Genomic DNA, 25,644 nt, shown 5'->3' with positions numbered 1-25,644 from the left:
CACTGTTTGACACAAACCGAAAGAAAATCCCAGCAATACAAAGTGCCCTGAAAACATATCCACCTCAACCACGAGCCAGCGAACTGCCTTGAGTCCTTGATGCCCAACCAGTCGGTTTAAACGTTTCAGAAGTAAGCCCCTGTCACAATCTCCACCAGTGTGTTACCTAATCTCTGGGAGGGTGGGAAGTGTCCATACCAGGCCAGCGGTGCAGAGGGGAGGACAAGAAGAGGAATGTTAGGGTGTTTGAGGGGAGTGAGGTATCAGCGCTTCTTGAGGGCCACCCCGTTGGAGTGGGGAGGGAACTTTGGCAGGCAGGGCTCCTCAGCCCCAGCATCGTGGGAGAAGACAGAGTCCTCGCCTGAGGAGCAGGTGGAGCTGCGAGTGTCGGGGTAGCTGGGGGAATACTGGTCCAGAGGCACAGACAGCTCCAAGTACTCCTGCAAACACACACATATGGCATTTATGAGAGAGGATTAGACACACTGGCCAGAACAGTCATATCTGGCTTTGGATATCATTACTTTTACACCACATACAGACAAATGGCTTAAATATGAAGTTAACACAATATTAACATTTTGCATTTAGTCCTGACAGTAACATGTCTGTGTGTGTGAACTGCTGAGGTGTGCTCAATGTGGGGACTCACCTGGTTGGACGTCATGGCCAGGGTGCGGTCCAGGTCTTCCACCAGCTGTTTGAACGTGGGCCGGTGAGAGGGAACAGCATGCCAGCAGTCCCTCATCATCATGTATCTTTGGGAGGGTGGAGGAGAAATGGAGAGAATTTAGAGGGAGAGAAGGAGTGCGGGAAAGGGAGAGTCATAATTCCGCTGCTGGCTTGTGTCTATTATCAGAGAACAATATATTTACTGCTGCATCCCTGAGCTCTGGTATAATATCTTTACTGCTACATCCCTGAGCTCTGGGACAATATCTTTACTGCTACATCCCTGAGCTCTGGGACAATATCTTTACTGCTGCATCCCTGAGCTCTGGGACAATATCTTTACTGCTACATCCCTGAGCTCTGGGATAATATCTTTACTGCTACATCCCTGAGCTCTGGGATAATATCTTTACTGCTGCATCCCTGAGCTCTGGGATAATATCTTTACTGCTACATCCCTGAGCTCTGGGATAATATCTTTACTGCTGCATCCCTGAGCTCTGGGATAATATCTTTACTGCTACATCCCTGAGCTCTGGGATAATATCTTTACTGCTGCATCCCTGAGCTCTGGAATAATCACATAGTAACCATTCTAATGATAGAACACAGAGGAAGGCGGCTTACAGTTGGTGAGTGCAGGTGGAGGGCTTGTCCATGCGGTGGCCCTCCTTCAGCAGCTTGAACAGCTCCTCTACAGGAACCCCCGGGTACGGCGAGCCCCCCAGGGTGAAGATCTCCCACAGCAGCACCCCGAAAGACCATCTGCAGAGACAGAGGGACAAACCCGTCAGTCAACACACAGGTCATATCATACAAGCCACATGAATCTGGCCAACTTCTGCCCATTCCAACAAATGGTAAAGGTGTATCTATTCCACACTCACACATCACTTTGGTGCGTGTATATCCGGTCAAATAGAGCTTCTGGGGCCATCCACTTGACTGGTAAACGACCCTGTGGGTTAAATGCTAGTGTAAATTGGCTTATTTACACAGGAGATAGAATAAGGTAAGGGGAAGCAATTCTCACATTAATTGGCATGGCTGAGGTAGGTACTGTAATTAGTAGCATACTCACATTGGTGGTCTTCTTATAGTAATCAATATGGTGGATATCTCTGGCCAACCCAAAGTCTGCGATCTTCATCACGTTGTCCTCTGTCACCAGCACGTTGCGGGCAGCCAGATCTCTGTGGATACACTGTACACAGACACATAAGAACTAGGTCTAGCTGGCCCAGCACATTCACTGCATCTTTACTGTACTATACTCAACTGTGCTGATGTACGTAGAGTCGGATCCTGATGTTACCTTCTTAGAGGACAGGTACTCCATGCCGCGGGCCACCTGGTAGGCACAGGAAACCAGGTCTTTGATAGACATGTTCTCTATGGGCACCTGGTCAGGGTTGTAGCAGTACTCCATGCCTGGTGGACGCCGAGCTCTCAGGTACTCCCGGAGGTTTCCCTTGGAGGCATACTCCACAATAACATAGAGAGGACCTGGGGAGGGAGAGGAAGACAATGGTCACTCACTATTCAACACCACTGGATGATGTGGCATTTAGAATACCTTTATGTGACACCTAACACAATAAGACAGACTAATAGGAGCAGAACAGCATTTCAAGCGGTGAGGATGGATTTCATTGAGGGGTGGAGGGGTCATAGTGAGAGTTAAGCTCTGAATTATAACCAACAGCTGTATCTTTCTCCTAACATGCCAATGAGAGAGAGAGAGAGAGAGAGAGAGAGAGAGAGAGAGAGAAGACTAATGGTGTATTCTGGACAGCCATTTTGTGGTCAGGGAAAAACACCATTAACAAAATCATGGAATTAAGACTCTACAAGTTGTAAATAAAGGACAAGAAAAATAATTAAAATGTCTGTTAACACGTGTACTCAGTGTTTAAAAAAATAAAATAATCGACATCACTATCTATAGTAAATGCATTGACTTGAAAACAGTTTGCCAAAAATGAGAGTTTGTATGTCAAACCAGTCTGGGGAATAATACATGGAATGCTACCAGATTCCTACAGTAACTTCTACTGGAACTTCTCAAGGGACCAGGTGGAACAAAAACCAGCCTTGTGTTCTGCTACATGGTGTTTAGGACAGAAAGCTCTGCAATGTTCACAGCAGGGTCAGAGGAGGCTCATGTTCTTCCCCAGCAGAACACAGTGCATGGTGCCAGGGCTTGTCAGTGAAGATTTGAAAGATATGGCAACCCTGGCAGCAGCTGTGGTCATCTCAAACTGAGAGCTCGGAAGTTGGTGTCAGAATCCCTTACTCATACCATTATACACATTTCTGCATACTGATCTGAACATGCTGTTAAACAACTGAACAATGCAAGGGTCTCAAAACATTTTCTCAAAACACCAACTTTTTCCTCTAAAATTAAACATGTTTTCAGCCTTTCTGAATGAAAGATCTGAAGGAAAGAAGGGGGGTCTGTGCCAGTGTGAGACCTACCATCCTGGGTACAGGCTCCCAGCAGGTTAATTATGTTCTTGTGCTTCCCAATGATCTTCATCATCTCCATCTCGGAGATCAAATCTGACAGGTCTTTCTCTGTAGCATCAGCTGAGGGGAGGAAAGAAATACATTTTTTGTTTTGTTTTACTCATAAAATTCACTCAATCCTGAAACCTCTATGATTTGCAAATAATAAAGAATTCTCATGTACAGTAAACATCCCAGTTTTGTACAAAGCAAAGTAGATTATGCTACACAAAATGATTTCAAAGTTAATTTACATAACTACTTAAAAATGTTACAAAGGCACCAAGAGCAAAAGGCTACAGACAGCTAACCAATTTTTACTCTGTTCTCCCATTTGCACAGTGGCCAGGAGCCCGTGGCAGATGCCTCTTATGTCGGTGCATCATGGCTCTAAGTAGAACTCTCCTCCCATCCTGTAATTGCGGTTGTGGCTTTCTGCTACCTTCTGTGCTCCTTGTATTTTAAATAACTTCCCAACATGCAGTACGGGAGTCCCAGCCATGTGCCCAAATCACTGGTTTGATATGGTTTATGAGAAAAGAAACAACTTACATTTGAGCATCTTGACGGCCACTTTGGTGACCCTGTTTGGCTTCTCTTTGTCCATCCCTACAGCCTCTCCCATCACCACCTGGCCAAAGCAGCCTTCTCCCAGGGGCTTCCCCAGCACCAGTCTGAATGGGTCAAAGGGAGAGGAAGAAACAAACAAATGTGAGAGGATTGTGACAGACAGGCAATGTTCCCAATCAAAGCTGTGTGATGTTGTTATGTCTGTATTTGATAGGTGTGTTCCAGTCATCTGCGTACCTGTCCCTGGGCAGCTCCCAGCGTGGGTCCTGGGGCAGCTCGTACTCAGACACCCCAGACAGCATAGGAGAGCCACTGGACGAGAGGCGGGAGGGGCGCACCAACATCACCCCGGAGTGGAGGGAGGAGCTAGAGTCCACTGACACCTGGAATACAGAAGCCTGCTGTTACTCTCTCGTAGTGGAGCCAGGAAAGGAACAACAGACAGAAAGATGTCCAGTGTGGACAGAAAATAACGTACAATTTGTTAAACCCTCAAAATGTTACTGAAATAAGTCTGTAGACACAATGTCACAACTAAAACTAATTTGATCCCAGTGGAAGCAGAGAGAAGGATGAGACGAACACCTGCCTTCTACTCATACCCACCTGACTCACCACATGGGCTCTTTGGAGAACCAGAAGCTCAAGGAATTACGTTTTTTTTATTTTCACAATATAATGAAACCTTCCATTTGATAAGAATAAGTTAAACAAATTTGAAGACGGAAAAAAGATTACACTAAATGGGATGAGAATACTAAAAAGAGATAGCAGGAAAAGGTATAAAGATTTCAAACCCCCTATCTACTTTCTGTTACCTGTCTGCGCAGGGGGATGCTTTTAGCCAGCTTGTGGACAGCCAGCTGACTGCTGAAGTCACTCTTCTTGGACGAGCTGCGCATCTTGAAGATGATGGCCAAGGCCACCATGACAGCAATGAGGAAGAAGCCCACACAGTAGATCAGCACTTCCAGGTAGGTTTGGTTGGGTGGTGGAGAAGGGGGGACTGCTGGATGAGGGCAACGCGATAGGATAGGGGGCAGGAGGTCAGCCACACTGGGTCAAATCACAACTACAGAGGTCCATGCATTCTCAAATACCAATCACACTTTCACAACACAACACAGCACACACAGGCATGTAACAAATACACACACAGAGACCCCTCAACCACACACAACCACCCTGATACATTCACTAAGACCACTCAGCTGACATGTACAGAAAAACAGAGCCCTTGACACCACTGGCACAGAGCACGGAGCACAAACTCTTATTGTGGCACCATAATCACTTCTTTCAGGCATAGGGTTTCACTCCAAATTCTTTCCCAGTTTGACCAGTAGCCATATTCTCTAGTGGCAGAGAACAGCCAAGTTCTCTTGAGTTGGGACAAACCCAAACATATTACACAGAGCCTTTTGCAAACTCATGAGCATTAAAATGGATGTACATTAAATATACTAACTTTAATGCATTTATTTTTGTGTGCAAAGGCTCTGTTTTTAAGGAGAACATATGATATCACAGGCAAAAAAATATGCTATTGAACACCAATACAAATATTTTAAACATGTTCAATAGTAAGTTTAGTTAATTATTTGTCTAAAGTAAATGTCCCATTCTGACTTCCTTAGGGCACATAAAATGGTGGTTCTGCATAAAAGCCCAGTTTTAAATGGCTTGTGTGGTGGTTGTTGGTACACACAATTGTCATTATGATTTCCTTGTAATTACAACATTTGACATTGTCTCTCACGATAAGGAGCAAACCACCGAGGTACTGAAGTAGACTAGAAACAAAATATAAAATATGTTTAATCAAAATCTACTTATCTCCAATAACTCAAATTCAGATCAGTGTTGTAATATTTTGCAATATAGATTCAAATTATCATATTGGATGTTTCTTTTTTACCTCGCTTTCCGAAAAACACCAGAATGATACCAACACCAGCAACACAAGTGAGCTGCCCTTGTGTCTAGAGGCTGAATGACAAGAAGCTTGATAATTGGACAAATTCCAACCCTGAGGAATGAGCCGTCCACTACAGTGGGCCAATTATCAAAGCTAGCCTTAAGAGCAGGCTTTGTCCTCACAGCAGGAAATGACATCAGGGATATATGTCATTTGCAGTGCTTGTCAGAAAACATTAGCCTTACACAGAATCAAATGTAAACACCATATTGAAACCAGAATGGGAGAGACATAGGTTTGAGTGAAACACCAACAGTACTGCCAAACAACCCCTTCTCAATGTAAAACTTGTAAAGCAATAAAGTAGAAGTGCATTGTAAAGTTAACCATTTGAAACAATGTGGAAAAAGGACAAATCATTTATGAAATTGGCCAAATAATGTTAATTGTAATTTATTTTTATTCTACTTTCCAATTTTGAGGGTATAAACACTTGAAATTTCCTATTCAGGGGTTAAGTCGGTTGAGGTAAGTTGAGGTACTTTCTATGGGTCAGATAGGGTGTTTGGCATTCTGTTATTCCATAAAACAGAAGACAGAGGGGAAACATTTCTCAGCATGGACCATACTGTCCCATCCAGAAAGGTTGGATGGGACTGGAACCATGCTTACAGGGTGAGGGTGAAGGTTAGTAACACAATTTGGCCTGGCTTCCACACACATTAACATTGTTCACTGAAGTAGGGTCTACAGAGACCATATTCAGAGAAATGTGGGAAGTGGATGGCCAGGCCAAAGGGGAGAGGAGGGAGGGGAAGGAGGAAGTAGAGATCAGAGGAGAGAACCATTGATACCTTTAACAACGATCAACCATGCAGAGTGATGAGAGAACCCGATAGAATTGCCCGCCAAGCAGGTATACTCCCCAGCGTCATCAAAAGACACATTCCTCAGTTGGAGGATTTCCATTTCCTTGTCCGTGGTGTTAAGGCCAGCAGTCTAGAAAAGAACAATGGAAGCAGACCCGACAAGAGGCCCAGAGGAAAAAGGGAGGCATGAGTAAAAGATTCTGAAAGGGAAAGACTTCTGGTAGTGGAGGGGACAGGACAGAGGGTGGGTGGGGTGTTCATCCCCCCCTCTCAGTCCAACACCACCCCCCCCCCCACAAGAGTAAAAACCACACCGCCATTAGAGGGTGCTGCCAGTATCGGCCCTCCAGTCAGTCAGTGGAGGAGCTAGTTAGGTAGAGACCGCACCGCAGCACTGAACCCCTTCACTGTACCATCACCATTTGAGGAGAAGCAGGGACAGACATCCCATACCCTATAGACTCATCTCTACATGCAAGAGATGAGCTACATGGAAAACCCCTCAGCAGAGCACACGCTCACTCTCAAGACCACACACACACTTCACCATACAACAAATCCACCAGACAAACAGAAGGAGCACATTGAAAGATGGAAAGGCTGAGTAAAACAGCTGAAAAGCAGTGGGGGGGAACAAGGCAGTAATAAGAGCAGAAGACTTTGAAGGTCGAGGGAGTGAAAGTAATAGTAGTGGATGGCAGGAGATGCCCTTATTAGGATGGCACGGGAGAGGCATGGGGCAGGAGAGAGAAAGCAGTCCAACATAAACCAAGACTAAACACATTCAACCGCTCTGCTGGGAATTTTCCATAGAGTCATTTACAGTCAGGAGCACCGAGGCGGGATAGAGGGAGGGAGCGAGGGAGGAAAGAAACAGCTGAGGTTGTCCTTAAATAAGTCCCTAGGTCTCCAGGTGGCCATAACAGCCCCTGTTTGAGGCTCTCTGTGTGCTCTGAGCTGCTGCTGCGTGGGGCGGTTACCTTGGGCCTCATGCCTGACGACGGTCAGCCAGGCTGACTGATTGGCCTCGCCTATATAATTGGACACTTTACATATATACTCCCCGCTCTCCTCCTCAGTGACATTGTAGAGGGTCAACACCTGAGTGTCCGAGCTATTGACCCCAGAGTGCTGGAAACAAAAACAAGTCACGTGCAACAAGTCAAGATGAGGTTGTAACAAACATTTAAATAATCAGATTGAGAGGGCAAAAAGCTGTTGTCTCTGTTGAATGAGATCACAATCATTTGTTAGCGTCGACTTTCCTCTGTCAAGCATAGAGTTTTACTCAACAGGGCACAGGAAACTACTTCTTACATAGAGGGATCATATCCTAGGAGAGGGATACTATTTGCCCTCCTTTGCCAGACAGCATTGAACGGATAGAATAGAGAAGACACAATGAAAATGATAAACTAGATTTCATTGAAATCTAATACTGTTTGGCTGTATTCCCCAAGTATTACATGGGGTGCCATCTCTTACTTAGGGTGCGTTCCTAAATTCACTCTGGAGTGCGCTCTGGGCATTCGTAAATTCAGAGCGTTGGCAGATTGTCTGTTTGTAAATACAGAGCGTTTTGGTCTCGGAGCGTTCAGAGTGCACACTGGACGCTCTGGCCAAGGTGTAGGGTTCATCCGAGCGTTCTGATCTTACAACAGCAGTCAAGCACCCAAGCTAACTTGCTAAAATTGGCTAGCTTGCTAGCTACTTCCAGACACAAATGAGAGAACACCACACTCTGACCATTTTACTTGCCCTAGCAGAGCTGATTAGGCTGTTGTCATGTTATCTATAGCTGTTGGTGACTGTACCTGTGCTGCTTGCAGACATTTACTGACACCGGTCATATTCAACGGGTGTTGCGTGTTCATAAATTCATCAGCTATTCTGCGTTCTGGCACACTCAGACGAGAGTGCTTTGAAATCAGGAGTAGATAGCCAGAGTGAATTTACGAACGCACCCTTAAATGTAGGTTATCACCTTTTGTTCCAGACTGAAAATAATACTTGCAGCTATGTGGTGTGTACAGTCTGGTGGTGGACCCAGTCAGTGCACTGCGAGCCCATACCTTGAGGATACGGACGTAGGGTAAGCCATCAGGGCCTACGCGGCTTCCATTGACCTCGATGTGCTTCAGCCACTGGATGTGAGGCTGGGGGTCACTGAACACCTTACACTCAAACTCCACATCACTGCCCAACACCGCAGTGTTATTGGCTGGCAGTCCGGCCTGCAGGATGGGTCTGTGGGGGGAACGCTCTGCGACACATACACACAGACACACATCAATCACATTGAAAGACACATGTCAACCACATACGAAGACATAGTCGTGGAGAATCCTAGTGGTCATTGCAACAGAAAGACCTTGGGGAAAAAACAGCAAATGATTAGGCTACGTTTCTAGTTCATTCCAGTAATGAATAGGCATTGAGGCATTGCTAAATTAGGAGAGTAACAGACAACAGGAAGAGGACACCTCTATCAGTAGAGCCTGATCTAGGCCAGGTTACAAGGTTACCCTGATCTCATGTCATTTCACTACTTACATACGGTAATTTTTACAGCCAGGGAAATAACAGTTCCCCCTACTACTCTGTCGCCTGTATAATTGCTGCCATTTGGCCCAAATGACTGGAAACACAAGCTTGCAGACAAGTTTTAAGCCGCTGCCCTGAGAGAGAAATGTTCTCTGGGCGCCCTTTTGATGACTGATAACTCCCCCAACCGTACTAATGAGCCCAGCATCTGGCAAGGAAACAAATTGTCAGGCTTCAGTTGCTTTCCTGATACAGAGATCAGTGTGGCGCTTTGCACACATTTTGTAGAATTACACTCCGTCTCCAAAATGATCTCACAGCTGATCAAGGTTGGGGAGTGAAGTCACGCCAACCCCGGCCCCAGCCGCAAATATCCCAGGAGACACCACTGTCTGTGGAGGTGGAGCTTTGATTTATAGAACCAATGCAGCGTGAGTAAGTCACAGGGCAGGTCCAGGAGGGAATAATAATTTCACGCTTTTACCCAACTTCATCAACAGAGCCACAAATTAAACAAGGTTAATAAAATAAAATAAATGCCTCATTTGAAAGACCATGTGACTCTCTCCTTGGAAAAAGGGACACCATTACTTCGATTACTAGGGCCTAGTGTTGTAAACCATTAGCTATACTGAACCAACAACACACTTAAGCTACATGAATATCCAATTGATGATTAAACCAGGGGAATGGATTAGGCTTCGGGATGCTTAGCAAGAAATGTCACCGATATAATGACCCAGAGAAGAGAGAGACTTACCAACAACATCCAGCTGGTAAGTGTGGTTGATGCTTCCATGTTGGTTTTCTACTACACAGGTGTAGTTCCCCTTGTCGGATGGCACTACAGACTCCATGATGATGGTCCACATGTGTTCTCGAACCTACAAATTGGAGAAGAGAAAGGTTAAATATTTAGTCAGAGGAGGAAGTATGGAAGGCACTTGAAGATGACAGCTGGTCCAACCAAAGCCCCATACTTTCACAAGACATCCTATCAATACTATAAAACGCGAGAGACTTGTTTAGATTATAAAAACGGTGGTAAAGCCAGCCTGATTCATAAGTTCATTTCTAGAATGATTATTTTCTCTGACATTGGGATTTACATAACCGTTCAAGAGCACATTTCATTTGTCGTGCTGCTAGTTAATATTGCCCCATTTCGTACAAATAACTAATGAGTTCAATGATGTGTAATGAAATGCAGATCAAAAGATAATATTTTCTTTCTATTTTAACATCCATGAGAAGGATGAGGAACTTTCTATCAGGAGACTATTTCCCATGTTGTATAAAACTATTGTGGTCCATTGCTTGAGGAACAGTACATGAATGCACTCTTGGAAGCATATTGAGGCAGGGAAACTGTTTCTTGGTGGTTACATGATGTGTATGTCACAACCTGTTTCGGGAAAAACTATGGTTGACTACAGTCAGGTTACAGCCCATGTACATCTAAGGCTAAATCCTGTTCTCTATATTCCAAGTTATAATTGTTCTTCCATAAATCTGCCAAGACCGGCAGTGTGTGATTAAACTCAAACAAACCTCTCAGACAATGGCAACATCAAACGTGCGTACATGCAGACCCTCCATTACGCTTTCCCTCATTTAGCTAAAATGTACTGGGGTTCTACAGCTGCTTCTGGCCAGATGTGTTGTGCTTGGGTTAATGCATGTGGTCTGCATTATTTCCTCCTGCCGTCTCCATACATTAAGAATATACATTAAGCCCCGTTCATAGACGACCCCAGCCTCCCATCTAGACCTCTGCACCTTGACTGAAAAAACAGCAGCCAGATGGTAAAGCTGGGCCGGGGGAGAGAAGGCAGGCAGCTGATAGAAAACTCCTTAATGTGTCCCGGCTGGGGGGGGGCTGCCGAGGACAAGGCTGGACAACACCTTGATGGGAAGAGCAGATGAACAGGATCCTGGCCCCCTACAACATCCCAGCACATCCTAAACCACGTGAGGCTGTCGCAAGCCAACACACAACCATCCACACTGCAGTGTGGATATGGTCAACTTTAGAAGCCAAGCCCACAGTATACAGATGCTATCTGCATCAGGGAAAAGATAAGTAAACGGACTCATCACCACCACGCCCATTACTGTGAACTGTATACACAGTCTCACTTCCTCTGTGACAGTGAGCTGTCCTGTTCTGCTCCCCAACACAGAGATGGAAGGAAAACTGCCTAATGTCAATTGAATCAGTCATGTTGTCAAAGGGCATCAAATTGGAGAGAAAAAAGCCCTTAATTGATGTGAAATGGATTTAACTGAAATCTGCAGTATTTATCCTGTCTCCTCCATGAAAAACAAATGAAATTGAGTTTCCTTTTTGAGAAGTTGGTTTTGCTATACGCAGATATATCTTGACGGAAAACAAACACATTAAACAGCTGCTACCTAGATGCATTAAATGAGGTACAGTGCCTTGCAAAATAATTCATCCCCCTTGGCTATTTTTCCTATTTTGTTGCATTACAACCTGTAATTTAAATTAGTTTTTATTTGGATTTCTTGTAATGGACATACACAAAATAGTGGTGAAGTGAAAGGAAAAAAATAACTTGTTTCCAAAAAGTATAAAAAATAAATAACGGAAAAGTGGTGCGTGCATATGTATTCACCCCCTTCACTATGAAGCCCCTAAATAAGATCTGGTGCAACCAATTACCTTCAGAAGTCACATAATTAGTTAAATAAAGTCCACCTGTGTGCAATCTAAATGTCACATGATCTGTCACATGATCTCAGTATATATACACCTGTTCTGAAAGGCCCCAGAGTCTGCAACACCACTAAGCAAGGGGCACCACCAAACAAGCGGCACCATGAAGACCAAGGAGCTCTCCAAACAGGTCAGGGACAAAGTTGTGGAGAAGTACAGATCAGGGTTGGGTTATAAAAAATATCAGAAACTTTGAACATCCCACGGAGCACCATTAAATCCATTATTAAAAAAATTGAAAGAATATGGCACCACAACAAACCTGCCAAGAGAGGGTTGCCAACCAAAACTCACGGACCAGGCAAGGATGGCATTAATCAGAGAGGCAACAAAGTGACCAAAGATAACCCTGAAGGAGCTGTAAAGCTCCACAGCAGAGATTGGAGTATCTGCCCATAGGACCACTTTAAGCCGCACACTCCACAGAGCTGGGCTTTACAGAAGAGTGGCCAGAAAAAAGCCATTGCTTAAAGAAAAATTAAACAAACACGTTTGGTGTTCGCCAAAAGCCATGTGGGAGACTCCCCAAACATATGGAAGAAGTTACTCTGGTCAGATCAGACTAAAATTGAGCTTTTTGGCTATCATGGAAAACGCTATGTCTGGCGCAAACCCAACACCTCTCATCACCCAGAGAACACCATCCCCACAGTGAAGCATGGTGGTGGCAGCATCATGCTGTGGGTATGTTTTTCATCGGCAGGGACTGGGAAACTGGTCAGAATTGAAGGAATGATGGATGGCGCTAAATACAGGGAAATTCTTGAGGGAAACCTGTTTCAGTCTTCCAGAGATTTGAGACTGGGACGGAGGTTCACCTTCCAGCAGGACAATGTCCCTAAGCATACTGCTAAAGCAACACTCGAGTGGTTTAAGGGGAAACATTTAAATGTATTGGAATGGCCTAGTCAAAGCCCAGACCTCAATCCAATTGAGAATCTGTGGTATGACTTAAAGATTGCTGTACACCAGCGGAACCCATCCAACTTGAAGGAGCTGGAGCAGTTTTGCCTTGAAGAATGGGCAAAAATCCCAGTGGCTAGATGTGCCAAGCTTATAGAGACATACCCCCAAGAGACTTGCAGCTGTAATGGCTAAAAGGTGGCTCTACAAAGTATTGACTTTGGGGGGGGGTGAATAGTTATGCACGCTCAAGTTCTGTTTTTTTGTCTTATTTCTTGTTTGTTTCACAATAAAAAATGTTTTGCATCTTCAAAGTGGTAGGCATGTTGTGTAAATCAAATGATTCAAACCCCCCCAAAAAATCCATTTTAATTCGAGGTTGTAAAGGCAACAAAATAGGAAAAATGCTAAGGGGGGTGAATACTTTCGCAAGCCACAGTAAGCCAGGCGTATCCTGCCTCTTAAAGGAGGGCTAAAATTGCTATCCTCAAGGAATTCTTTTTGTGGCACAATCATCCCTTTGTGGCATTGGATTTCACCTTGCATTGTTCCCCAGTTAGGTGTGAACCTAGCTCCTGCTTTCCTCTAGCTAACAGGCCTCTAATGCTGGGGGGTGGGGGTTGGTGATCTAAAAGTGATGATATCACCATCACATCTGCACTCATGGTCAAGGAGTTTGGGGATATTGAATTAGGATCAATGTATAGTATGGTTTTTGGGCAGTCTAGTACCAAGGGGTGAATTCAGGGAGGGGGTTTACCTTGAAGCCCCCGATGCGCTGATCCCTCTTGAATTCCTTTCCGTTCTTGAACCACTTGAGTGTTGGGGTGGGGTTCCCACTGGCCTGGCAGCGGAACTTGACCGTCTTACTGGCTGGGACAGCATGCAACTTTTTCTCCATCTTCTCTGGCTGAGCCCACTGAGGGGCCATTGCTGAGGAACAAGGGAGAGAAAGACAGAAAAGTTAAACACCTCTTCTGACAAAAATTGACAAATTGTGTGTGCAGGTAGTTTCCACCAGGCTTAGGAGTATTTCATAAAACCACAAAAACAGTTCAAGTCAAGACAATTTTCTGTAAAAAACAAACAAAAAAAACATCAAAAAAACAATACAAAACTCCAGTATAGGATTGACTAGTCTCCTGGGGCCCAAGATCATCATCGGGGTGACCACCACACTAGCTGCTTACTTGTCCGTGGGCCCAAGGCAGTCACCAGATGCCAGCTGACCACGCCTGACTGGTTTTATAATGCCCCATAGACTCAAACACTAAATCAGGGGACGTCTGGAATGGACCGAGGTGAGTCACTAGTGTGACATTTCTTACTCAAGTGTAACCACCACTGTGGGCTGCTATTGTTCCTCAATCACAACTGTGGACAAATCACTCTTAGATGAACAGCAAACACGCCTAATAGGTGAATCACACATGAATTGTAGCTGAGACTGGAAATAACCAAATTAGTTAGGGCTTTGTTATGTTAAGCTTAAGAATCTGGTCCAAGCTCTGTTCTACCATTCCAAGGAAACAGCAATGGTGACAGGTGGTAGGACTAGGAGGATGAGACACTTACGCAAAAGCTTTTGACTGCTAGACAGCTTTGCCTCCTCTGAGGAAGACTCATCCTCCTCGTCTTCATCTTCAGAGGATGCCAGGATATCAACTGGTGAATAGGAAGAGAGGACAAATATGTCATAGGACTTGGGCTTCCCTGCATTGATATACCTTTAACTGTTTCTCTCTACGGGACCAGTGATTTGAGCACTCAGTGGTAGCTTTGTATATTTAACCTTACCTGTGACATTGACAGAGAAGTAAGAGCTGTGGTTGCCAAAGGTGACGCAGGTGTACAGGCCCGAGTCAGCCGGCTCCACCCCCTCGATCTCCAGTTGGCCGTCTCGTAAACGTGTGTGCTCCCCATCAACCACCACTGCATCGTCCTTGGTCCAGTTGACTGACTCCTTATTGTTACATTTCAGCTCCAGTCGGTCCCCAGGGTACAGGGTGTAAAGCTCCGCTTGGATTTTCACAGGTGGTGCAGGGACGACTAGGGGAAAAAACAGGGCATAGTGAGGGCTAAGTACCTTCCTGTACAGTAGTATACATGAAAAAAATGCAGGCACGCTCCTACTAACACAATGGCTTTAAAGGGATACTTCGGGATGTTGGCAATGAGGCCCTTTATCTACTTCCCCAGAGTCAGATGAATTTGTGGATACCATTTTTGTCTCCACGTGTTGCCAACTAGCGCTAGTGCAATTGCTAACTAGCGTTAGCGCAATGACGAAGTCTATGGGTACCTGCTAGCAGATACCCATAGACTGCCATTAATTATGCTAACGCTAGTTAGCAGTGGCTCGCGAAACTACCTCTAACTTCCTTCATACTGGACACAGAGGCATAAAAATGGTATCCATGATTTCATCTGAATTAGATAAATTATTGGGGAATTAGATAAAGACTCATTGCCAAAATTCCGAAGTATCCCTTTAATCACTGGGCAGATAGGAAAACTACAGACAGAATAAATGGTTAATATGATACTGGGAGATGCATATCAAAATGTATGCAACTGTATACAGCAGGAGACAGATTATATAATATCTACAACATAACCAGTCTTGAGAAAATGTATTGAGGAAAAAAGTACAAAAATCTAAATAGTGCATATAGCTCATATCTGACATTGGGTAAATGTACAGAAAATTCTCATACTGTGATGCAACCATCTATGTTCTAATCAAATTTACTGATAAAAAGGCATATGTCAGAGGTTTACACTTAATCTTGTGCCCAGATACAGTTGAAGTCAGAAGTTTACATACACCTTAGCCAAATACATTTAAACTCAGATTTTCACAATTCCTGACATTAATCCTAGTAAAAATTCCCTGTCTTAGGTCAGTTAGGATCACCACTTTATTTTAAGAATGTGAAATGTTAGAATAATAGTAGAGAGAATTATTTATGTCAGCTTTTATTTCTTTCATCACATTCCCAGTGGGTCAGAAGTTTACATACACTCAATTAGTATTTGGTAGCATTGCCTTTAAATTGTTTAACTTGGGTCAAACGTTTCGGGTAGCCTTCCACAAGCTTCCCACAATAAGTTGGGTGAATTTTGGCCCATTCCTCCTGACAGAGCTGGTGTACCTGAGTCAGGTTTGTAGGCCTCCTTGCTCGCAAACGCTTTTTCAGTTCTGACCACACATTTTCTATAGGATTGAGGTCTGGGCGTTGTGATGGCCACTCCAATACCTTGACTTTGTTGTCCTGAAGCCATTTTGCCACAACTTTGGAAGTATGCTTGGGGTCATTGTCCATTTGGAAGACCCATCTGCGACCAAGCTTGAACTTCCTGACTGATGTCTTGAGATGTTGCTTCAATATATCCACATGATGCCATCTATTTTGTGAAGTGCACCAGTCCCTCCTGCAGCAAAGCACCCCCACAGCATGATGCTGCCACCCCCGTGCTTCACGGTTGGGATGGTGTTTTTCGGTTTGCAAGCTCCCCCTTTTCCCTCCAAACATAACGATGGTCACTATGGCCAAACAGTTCTATTTTTGTTTCATCAGACCAGAGGACATTTCTCCAAAAAGTACAATCTTTGTCCCCATGTGCAGTTGCAAACCGTAGTCTGGCATTTTTATGGCGGTTTTGGAGTAGTGGCTTCTTCCTTGCTGAGCAGCCTTTCAGGTTATGTCGATATAGGACTCGTTTTACTGTGGATATAGATACTTTTGTACCCGTTTCCTCCAGCATCTTCACAAGGTCCTTTGCTGTTGTTCTGGGATTGATTTGCACTTTTCGCACCTAAGTACATTCATCTCTAGGAGACAGAACGCGTCTCCTTCCTGAGCGGTATGACGGCTGCGTGGTCCCATGGTGTTAATCCTTGCGTACTATTGTTTGTACAGATGAACGTGGTACCGTCAGGCATTTGGAAATTGCTCCCAAGGATGAACCAGACTTGTGGAGGTCTACAATTCTTTTTCTGAGGTCTTTTCTGATTTTGTTTGATTTTCCCATGATGTCAAGCAAAGAGACACTGAGTTTGAAGGTAGGCCTTGAAATACATCCACAGGTACACCTCCAATTGATTCAAATGATGTCAATTAGCCTATCAGAAGCTTCTAAAGCCATGACATCATTTTCTGGAATTTACCAAGCTGTTTAAAGGCACAGTCAACTTAGTGTATGTAAACTTCTGACCCACTGGAATTGTGATACAGTGAATTATAAGTGAAATAATCTGTCTGTAAACAATTGTTGGAAAAATTACTTGTGTCATGCACAAGGTAGATGTCCTAACCGACTTGCCAAAACTATAGTTTGTTAACAAGAGTGGTTGAAAAAACGAGTTTTAATGACTCCAACCTAAGTGTATGTAAACTTCCGACTTCAACTGTATATGAGAAAGGAATCACAAAGACAAGGGAGCAGCTCTTTCCTCGATGTCCCTGAAAGTACCATCATCCACATTCACACACGGTTTATTGAATCCAAGCCCTTGTTTGAGTTTGCAGAGCTGAAAATCGAGCTGCAGCCTCTTACCTTCTCCACCCAATCCCGGTCTATCCTCTCCATTAAATCTAATCGCACCCCAAATTAGTCAAGGGCCAATCGTCAGGCTGGCAAGGAGCTCCTTGGGAGAGGAAGGTGGAATTATACTAGAAGAATGGGGAGGAGGCGAGCTAGCCACAGAGCTAGACACCGGAGCCGCGTTTTCTATGACTACATAGACGACCAGGGGAAGGGGGTAAAACAATTATGTTGACATCTTGTCCATCAAGCTAAACTTGCCTGGGAGTCTATGGGGACATTTATCTGTTCCAGACGCTGGAAAAGCATTAGAGGACAACGTGGTCTATATCTTAGCTATAAGATAAGGACTGGGCTATACGGTGAAAAAGCCATCTTTGCCTTTTCCAAGTGGTAATGTCTGGCACAAACACTTGTCACAATACATTTTCTGCATCCTTTGCAGAAAGAAACGATTGTTACAAATTGCAATATTACTTTGGATGATATTATATTGATACTTGACTCCAAGTATCGATTTGCTATGTACACCTAGTGTTAGATAGCGCTAGTCATCTGTACCTAACCAGTCAGGCTTCAAGACGGGGTCAATCAACTGAGACTGCTCTTCTCTGTGTCATGGAAGCTCTCCGCACTGCCAAAGCTGACTCACTCTCCTCTGTTCTCATCCTCCTAGATCTATCCGCTGCCTTCGACACCATGAACCATCAGATCCTCCTCTCCACCCTCTCAGGGCTGGGCGTCTCAGGCTCTGTAGACTCTTGGATTGCATCCTACCTGGCAGGCCGTCCTACCAGGTGAAGTGGAGAGGATCTATGTCTGCACCACGTACTCGCACTACTGGTGTCCCCCAGGGCACCACCTCAAGCTCAAGACGGAACTGCTCTTCCTCCCGGGGAAGGCCTGCCCGCTCAAAGACCTCTCCATCACAGTTGACAACTCCACAGTGTCGCCTTCCCAGAGGGCAAAGAATCTTGGCGTGACCCTGGACAACACCCTGTCCTTCTCTGCAAACATCAAAGCAGTGACCCGCTCCTGCAGGTTCATGCTCAGCAAAATCCGTAGAGTACGACCCTATCTCACACAGGAAGCGATGCAGGTCCTAATCCAGCCACTTGTTCTCTCGCGTCTGGACTACTGCAACTCGCTGTTGGCTGGGCTTCCCGCTTGTGCCATCAAACCCCTGCAACTTATCCAGAACGCTGCAGCCATTCTGGTTTTCAACCTTCCCAAGTTCTCTCATGTCACCCCGCTCCTACGCACACTCCACTGGCTTCCAGTTGAAGCTCACATCCACTACAAGACCATGGTGCTTACTTACGGAACAGCAAGAGGAACTGCCCCTCCCTACCTTCAGGCTATGCTCAAACCCTACACCCCAACCCGAGCACTCCGTTCTCCCACCTCAGGTATCTTGGCCCTCCCACACCTAAGGGAGGGCAGCTCCCGCTCAGCCCAGTCCAAGCTCTCCTCTGTCCAGGCACCCCAATGGTGGAAACAGCTTCCCCCTGAAGCTAGGACAGCAGAGTCCCTGTCCATCTTCCGAAAAAAATCTGCAACCCTACCTCTTCAGACAGTATCTTAAATAATCCTCCTCCTCACCTCAACACCCCCTTCTATAACTTAACCAGCACCTGACGACCCCCTCCCCCCTCCCCTTCTAGCGCGGGCTCTACTGACAGCTACATTATTGAGGAATAATGTACTTTCTATGCCTGTGATACGTGGTTGTCCCACCTAGCTATCTTAAGATAAATGCACTAACTGTAAGTCGCTCTGGATGAGAGAGTCTGCTAAATTACTCAACTGTAAATGTACCTGCGCCAAAACTCTGGTATTTTTCATCCTATAGCTTGTTCTCCATCTTCTTCTTAAAGAAGTGAGCCAACATGTTTTCAGCACTTTTATTTCTATGACTGAGCAAAACAAATTCTCATGCTCTCGTCTCAATAGAGTACCACAGTATGAGTCATAATACCCATAAAACCTAGCGGTCAAACAGGGAAATGGTTCCATTAGTTTTTCCACCATACATTTTTCCCATAGGAGATTTTAGAAACACATAAAATAAGGGCTGTGTTTCGTGTAGGCTTACCCTTCCGCCACGTTTTGATAACCGCATAAATCTCTCGTACAAGGTGACTTTTTCCTATATACAGTACCAATCAAAAGTTTGGACACACCTACTCATTCAAGGTTTTTTCTTTCTTTTTACATTGTAGAATAATAGTGAAGAGATGAAAAATATGAAATAACACATATGGAATCATGTAGTAACCAAAAACAAATCAAACTATATTTTATATTTGAGATTCTTCAAAGTAGCCACCCTTTGCCTTGATGACAGCTTTGCACACGCTTGGCATTCTCTCAACCAGCTTCATGAGGAATGATTTTCCAACAGTCTTGAAGGAGTTCCCACATATGCTGAGCACTTGTTGGCTGCTTTTCCTTCACTCTGCGGTCCGACTCATCTCAAACCATCTCTATTGGGTTGAGGTTGTGTGATTGTGGAGGCCAGGTCCACTGATGCAGAACTCCATCACTCTCCTTGGTCAAATAGCCCTTACACAGCCTGGAGGTGTGTTTTGGGTCATTGTCCTGTTGAAAAACAAATGACAGTCCCACTAAGCGCAAACCAGATGGGATGGCGTATCTCTGCAGAATGCTGTGGTAGCCATGCTGGTTAAGTGTGCCTTGAATTCTAAATAAATCACAGACAGTGTCACCAGCAAAGCACCCCCACACATCACTCCTCCTCCATGCTTCACGGTGGGAACTACACATGCGGAGATCGTCCATTCACCCACACCACGTCTCACAAAGACAGAGCGGTTGGAACCAAAAATCTCCAATTTGGACTTCAGACCAAAGGACACCACTGGTCTAATGTCCATGCTTCACGGTGGGAACCACACATGCGGAGATCATCTGTTCACCTGCTCTGCGTCTCACAAAGACACGGCAGTTGGAACCAAAAATCTCAAATTTGGACTCATCAGATCAAATGACAGATTTCCACCAGTCTAATGTCCAATGCTCGTGTTTCTTGGCCCAAGCAAGTCTCTTCTTATTATTGGTGTCATTTAGTAGTGCTTTCTCACACAGTCTCCTCTGAACAGTTGATGTTGAGATGTCTGTTACTTGTACTCTGTGAAGCATTTATTTGTGCTGCAATCTGAGGTGCAGTTAACTCTAATGAATTTATCCTCTGCAGCAGAGGTAACTCTCGGTCTTCCATTCCTGTGGCGGTCCTCATGAGAGCCAGTTTCATCATAGCGCTTGATGGTTTTTGCGACTGCACTTGAAGAAACTTTCAAAGTAATTGACATTTTCAGTATTGACTGTCCTTCATGTCTTAAAGTAATGATGGACTATCGTTTCTCTTTGCTTATTTGAGCTGTTCTTGCCATAATATGGACTTGGTCTTTTACCAAATAGGGCCATCTTCTGTATACCCCCCCCCCCCCCCCCCCCCCCCCCTCCCTACCCTTGTCACAACACAACTGATTGGCTCAAACGCATTAAGGAAAATAATTCCACAAATTAACTTTTAACAAGGCACACCTGTTATTTGAAATGAATTCCAGGTGACTACCTCAGGAAGCTGGTTGAGAGAATGCCAAGTGTGTGCAAAGCTGTCATCAAGGCAAAGGGTGGCTATTTGAAGAATCTCAAATATAACATATATTTAGATTTGTTTAACACTTTTTTGGTTACTACATGATTCCGTATGTGTTATTTCATAGTTTTGATGTCTTCACTATTATTCTACAATGTAGAAAATAGTAAAAATAAAGAAAAACCCTTGAATGAGTTGGTGTGTCCACACTTTTGACTGGTAGTGTATATTCGGCTTATCATGACACCTCCACTGTGGGGCTCTATGTAGCAGAAATATAGTGAGCGGTGTGTTTAGAACATCTCATCGCAATACGTATAGAATCGCGACAATCACAATACATATTGTATCGACCCTTAAGTAGCATGATAATATCGTATTGTGAGTTCCCTGGCAATTGCTAGCCCTAATCCTTTGCCATTCTCATTACTCCTCTGTCACAACTACAGTATATGTGTATCTCACGTACCTAGATCCTTGTTGATCCTTGATGGATTATAATCCATACACTCCAAACCTTTTCAAATCTAATTTTATTAGTCACATATTTCGTAAACAACAGGTGCGGCCTAACAGTGATATGCTTACTTACGGGCCCTTCCCAACAATGCAGAGAGTAAAGAAAATAGAGAAATAATTGAAAAGTAAAACACGTAATAATAAAAGTAATAGATACACAATGAGTAACAATAACTTGGCTATACACAAGGGGTATGAGTACCGAGTCGATGTGCAGGCGTACGAGGTAATTGAGGTAGATATGTACATATAACTAGGAATAAAGTGACAAATAGTAAAGAGTAGCAGCATCGTGTGATGAGTCAAAAAAAGTTGCAAAAAGGGTAAATGTTTACAAGAACATGGAATCCCAAATTCTTCTAGACATAATCTGAAGATAGCCTACAGGTTGATGTTAGTAGCTATACATGGTTATAGCATATACAGGAAAGATCGAAATCAAATCAAACGTTATTTGTCACATTCGCCGAACACAACAGGTGTAGACCTTACAGTGAAATGATTACTTACAAGACCTAAACAAAAATGCAGTTTTAAGAGAAAGAAGTGTTATGTAAACAATAGATAATAAAAAAATAAAAGCAGTAAAATAACAGTAAATAACAGTAAACATGCAGATGGCTGAGGTGTTGCTATATACACAGTGTACAAAACATTAAAAACTTTCCAGGTGAAAGCCATGATCCCTTATTCATGTCACTTGTTAAATCCACTTAAATCAGTGTAGATGAAGGGGAGGAAACAGGTTAAAGAAGGATTTTTAAGCCTTGAGAAAAGTGAGACATGGATTGTGTGTGTGCCATTCAGAGGGTAAAAGGGCAAGACAAAATATTTAAGTGCCTTTGAACAGGGTATTGTAGTAGGTGCCAGGCGCACCGGTTTGTGTTGAGAACTGCAACACTACTGGGTTTTTTACGCTCAACAGTTTCCTGTGTGTGTCAAGAATGGTCCACCACCCAAAGGACATCCAGCCAACTTGACAACTGTGTGAAGCATTGGAGTCAACATTCGACACCTTACAGAGTCCATGCCCCAATGAAGTAAGGCTGTTCTGAGGACAAAAGGGGGATGCAACTCAATATTAGGAAGGTGCTCTTAATGTTTTGTACACTCTGTGCATGTTCAGAGTATTCCTATTAGGCTGAGAGAGGATCTCATGTCAGATGATATGGAAGTAATATGGCTAGAGGTTCATCTGCCTCACCTAAAGCCCATTCTCGTAGGAAGTTGCTATAGACCACGGAGTGCTAAAAGTTTGTATTTCGACTATGTGTGTGAAATGGTCAATAATAATATCAACAGAGGTATATTTTCTGGGTGACCTAAATATTGACTGGTTGTCATCAAGCTGTCCACTCAAAAAGAAGCTTCAAGCTATAACTGATGCCTGCAATCTGGTTCACGCTATCAGTCAACCTACCAGGGTATTTACAAACAGAACAGGAACTAAATCATCCGTGTATTGACCACATCTTTACTAATGCGGCAGAAATCTGCTCTAAAGCAGTATCCACACCCATCGGATGTAGTGATCATAATATAATAGCTGTATATAGAAAAAACAAAGTTACAAAGACTGGACCTAAAATTGTGTATAAGCGATCATACAAGAGGTTTTCAAGAGGTTTTTCAATGATTTCTATGTCAAAGATGTGAAAAATATTTGTTGGTCTGATGTGTGTAATGAGGAACAACCTGATGCCACACTTGAAGTATTTATGAAATCATGTTTGACCAAATACAATGTTATTTTACAGAAAACTCATTAACAGACTTTCAGCATGCTTATAAGGAAGGGCACTCAACATGCTCAGCACTGACACAAATGACTAATGACTGGCTGAAAGAAATTGATAAGAAGATTATGGGAGCTGTTTTGTTAGATTTCAGTGCAGCTTTTGATATCATTGATCATAACCTATTGCTGAAAAAACGTAGGTGTTATGGACTTACATCCTCTGCCTTACTATGGATTGAGAGTTACCCATCTAATAGAACAGAGGGTTTTCTTTAATTGAAGCCTCTCTAATGCAAATTAGGTTGAGTGTGTTGTACCGCAGGGCAGCCGGCTTGGGCCAATATTGTTTTTTGTTTTTACTAATGACCTTCCACTGACCTTGAATAAAACCTGTGTGTCTATGTACGCTGAGGACTCAACTTTATACACATCAGCTACAACAGTAAAATAAATAACTGACACCCTTAACATAGAGCTCCAGTCAGTTTTAGAATGGGTAACTAGCAATAGGCTGTTGCTAAATATCTCAAACTAAAAGCATTGTTTTTGGGACAAATCACTCACTCCACCCTAAACCTCATTTAGATATATTACTGAATAATGTTGCAACTAAGCAAGTTGAGGAGACTAAACTGCTGGGTGTAACCCTGTCATGGTCAAAACGTATAGACTCAATGGGAAGTGGTCCGTCCACGATAAGGCGTTGCTCTGCTTTCGTGACATCTAAAATCAACCAGGCATGTCCTACAGGCCCCAATTTTGTCGCACCTGGACTACTGCCCAGTTGTACTGTCATGTGCAACAAAGAAGGACATAGGAAAATTGCAGTTGGTCCAGAACAGAGCAGCACGTACTGCACTTACAGTGCCTTCAGAAAGTGGTCACACCCCTCGACTTTTTCCACATTTTGTTATGTGTTACAGCCTGAATTTAAATTGATTGAATTTAGATTTTTTGTCACTACACACAATACCCCATAACGTCAAAATGGAATTATGTTTTTTCGAATTTTTTACAAATTAATATTTTTTTTTTAGCTGAAATGTCTTGAGCCCATAAATATTCAACCCCTTTGTTATGGCAAGCATGAATAAGTTCAGCAGTAAAAATGTGCTTAACAACAAGTCACATAATAAGTTGGACTCACTCTGTGTGCAATAATCGTTTTTAACAAATGACATTGAATATCACTTTGAGCATGGTGAAGTTATTAATTAAACTTTAGATGGTGTATCAATACACCAAGTCACTACAAAGATACAGGCGTCCTTCCTAACTCAGTTGCCAGAGAGGAAGGAAACCGCTCAAGATTTCAGCAACAGGCCAATAGTGACTTTAAAACAGTTACAGAATGTAATGGCTGTGATAGGAGAAGACTGAGGATGGATCAACATTGAAGTTACTCCACAATACTAACCTAATTGAAAAGAAGGAAGCCTGTACAGAACAAACATTCTAAAACATGTATCCTGTTTGCAACAAGGCACTAAAGTAACACTGCAAAAAATGTGGCAAAGCAATACACTTTTTGTCCCGAATACAAAGTGTTATATTTGGAGCAAATCCAATTCAACACATTACTGAGTACCACTCTCCATATTTTCAAGCATAGTGGTGGCTGAATCATGTTATGGGTATGCTTGTAATCGTTAAGGACTGGGGTGTTTTTCAGGATAAAAATAAAATGGAATGGAGCTAAGCACAGGCAAAATCCTAGAGGAAAACCTGGTTCAGTCTGCTTTCCACCAGACACTGGGAGATTAATTCACCTTTCAGCAAGACAATAACCTAAAACACAAGGCCAAATCTACACTGGAGTTGCTTACCAAGAAGATAGTGAATGTTCCTGAGTGGCCAAGTTACAGTTTTGACTTAAATCTCCTTGAAAATGTACAGCAAGACTTGAAAATGATTGTCTAGCAGTGATCAACAACCAATTTGACAGAGCTTGAATAATTTTGAAAGGAAACATTGGCAAATATTGTACAATTCAGGTGAGCAAAGCTCTTAGAGACTTACCCAGAAAGACTCACAGCTGTAAATGCTGCCAAAAGGTTACTCTAACATGTATTGACTCAGGTGTAAATTAGATATTTCTGTATTTCATTTTCAAGAAATATGAAAACATTTCTAAAAACATGTTTTCACTTTGTCATTATGGGGTATTGTGTGTAAAATCTATTTAATCCATTTTGAATTCAGGCTGTAACAACAAAATGTGGAATAAGTCAATACTTTGAAGGCACTGTAGGTGTACACGGAGGGCGAATGTCAGTGGTATGCATGTCAATATCTCCTGGCTCAAAGTTGAGGAGAGATTGACTGCATCACTATTGGTCTTTGTGCAAGGTGTTGATGGGTTAAAGGTACCGAACTGTCTGTTCAAGCAATTGGTACACAGTTCGGACACTCATCGGTACCACACAAGACATGCAGCCAGAGGTCTCTTCCCAGTCCCCAGGTCCAAAACAGAGGTTGGGAAACACACAG

The 25,644-nt window shown here is 43.5% G+C and overlaps 1 protein-coding gene across 1 annotated transcript in view; it reads right to left on the bottom strand.

Annotated features, from left to right (window-relative positions):
• Nucleotides 1–263: 263 nt before the first annotated feature.
• The window catches only part of LOC311141820 (fibroblast growth factor receptor 1-A-like), a gene marked incomplete at its 3' end in the record, with an annotated part of 44,066 nt that continues 18,685 nt past the window's right edge, over nucleotides 264–25,644 (bottom strand). The window contains exons 3-18 of the mRNA XM_084177296.1: nucleotides 14,525–14,776; nucleotides 14,303–14,392; nucleotides 13,488–13,660; nucleotides 9,845–9,968; nucleotides 8,613–8,803; nucleotides 7,521–7,671; nucleotides 4,572–4,762; nucleotides 3,991–4,151; nucleotides 3,736–3,857; nucleotides 3,154–3,264; nucleotides 1,952–2,178; nucleotides 1,754–1,876; nucleotides 1,560–1,630; nucleotides 1,300–1,437; nucleotides 653–758; nucleotides 264–440 (exon numbers count right to left, since the gene is read on the bottom strand). Of these exons, the coding sequence (XP_084033422.1) occupies nucleotides 264–440; nucleotides 653–758; nucleotides 1,300–1,437; nucleotides 1,560–1,630; nucleotides 1,754–1,876; nucleotides 1,952–2,178; nucleotides 3,154–3,264; nucleotides 3,736–3,857; nucleotides 3,991–4,151; nucleotides 4,572–4,762; nucleotides 7,521–7,671; nucleotides 8,613–8,803; nucleotides 9,845–9,968; nucleotides 13,488–13,660; nucleotides 14,303–14,392; nucleotides 14,525–14,776 (2,408 nt within the window). The remainder of the gene's footprint in view (nucleotides 441–652; nucleotides 759–1,299; nucleotides 1,438–1,559; nucleotides 1,631–1,753; nucleotides 1,877–1,951; nucleotides 2,179–3,153; nucleotides 3,265–3,735; nucleotides 3,858–3,990; nucleotides 4,152–4,571; nucleotides 4,763–7,520; nucleotides 7,672–8,612; nucleotides 8,804–9,844; nucleotides 9,969–13,487; nucleotides 13,661–14,302; nucleotides 14,393–14,524; nucleotides 14,777–25,644) is intronic.

This window comes from Coregonus lavaretus (assembly GCF_964263955.1).
Source record: "Coregonus lavaretus genome assembly, chromosome: 14".
NCBI classification, from domain to species: domain Eukaryota; kingdom Metazoa; phylum Chordata; class Actinopteri; order Salmoniformes; family Salmonidae; genus Coregonus; species Coregonus lavaretus.
The sequence above is the reverse complement of the archived record's forward strand: the minus strand, read 5'-3'. Positions and strand labels throughout refer to the sequence as shown.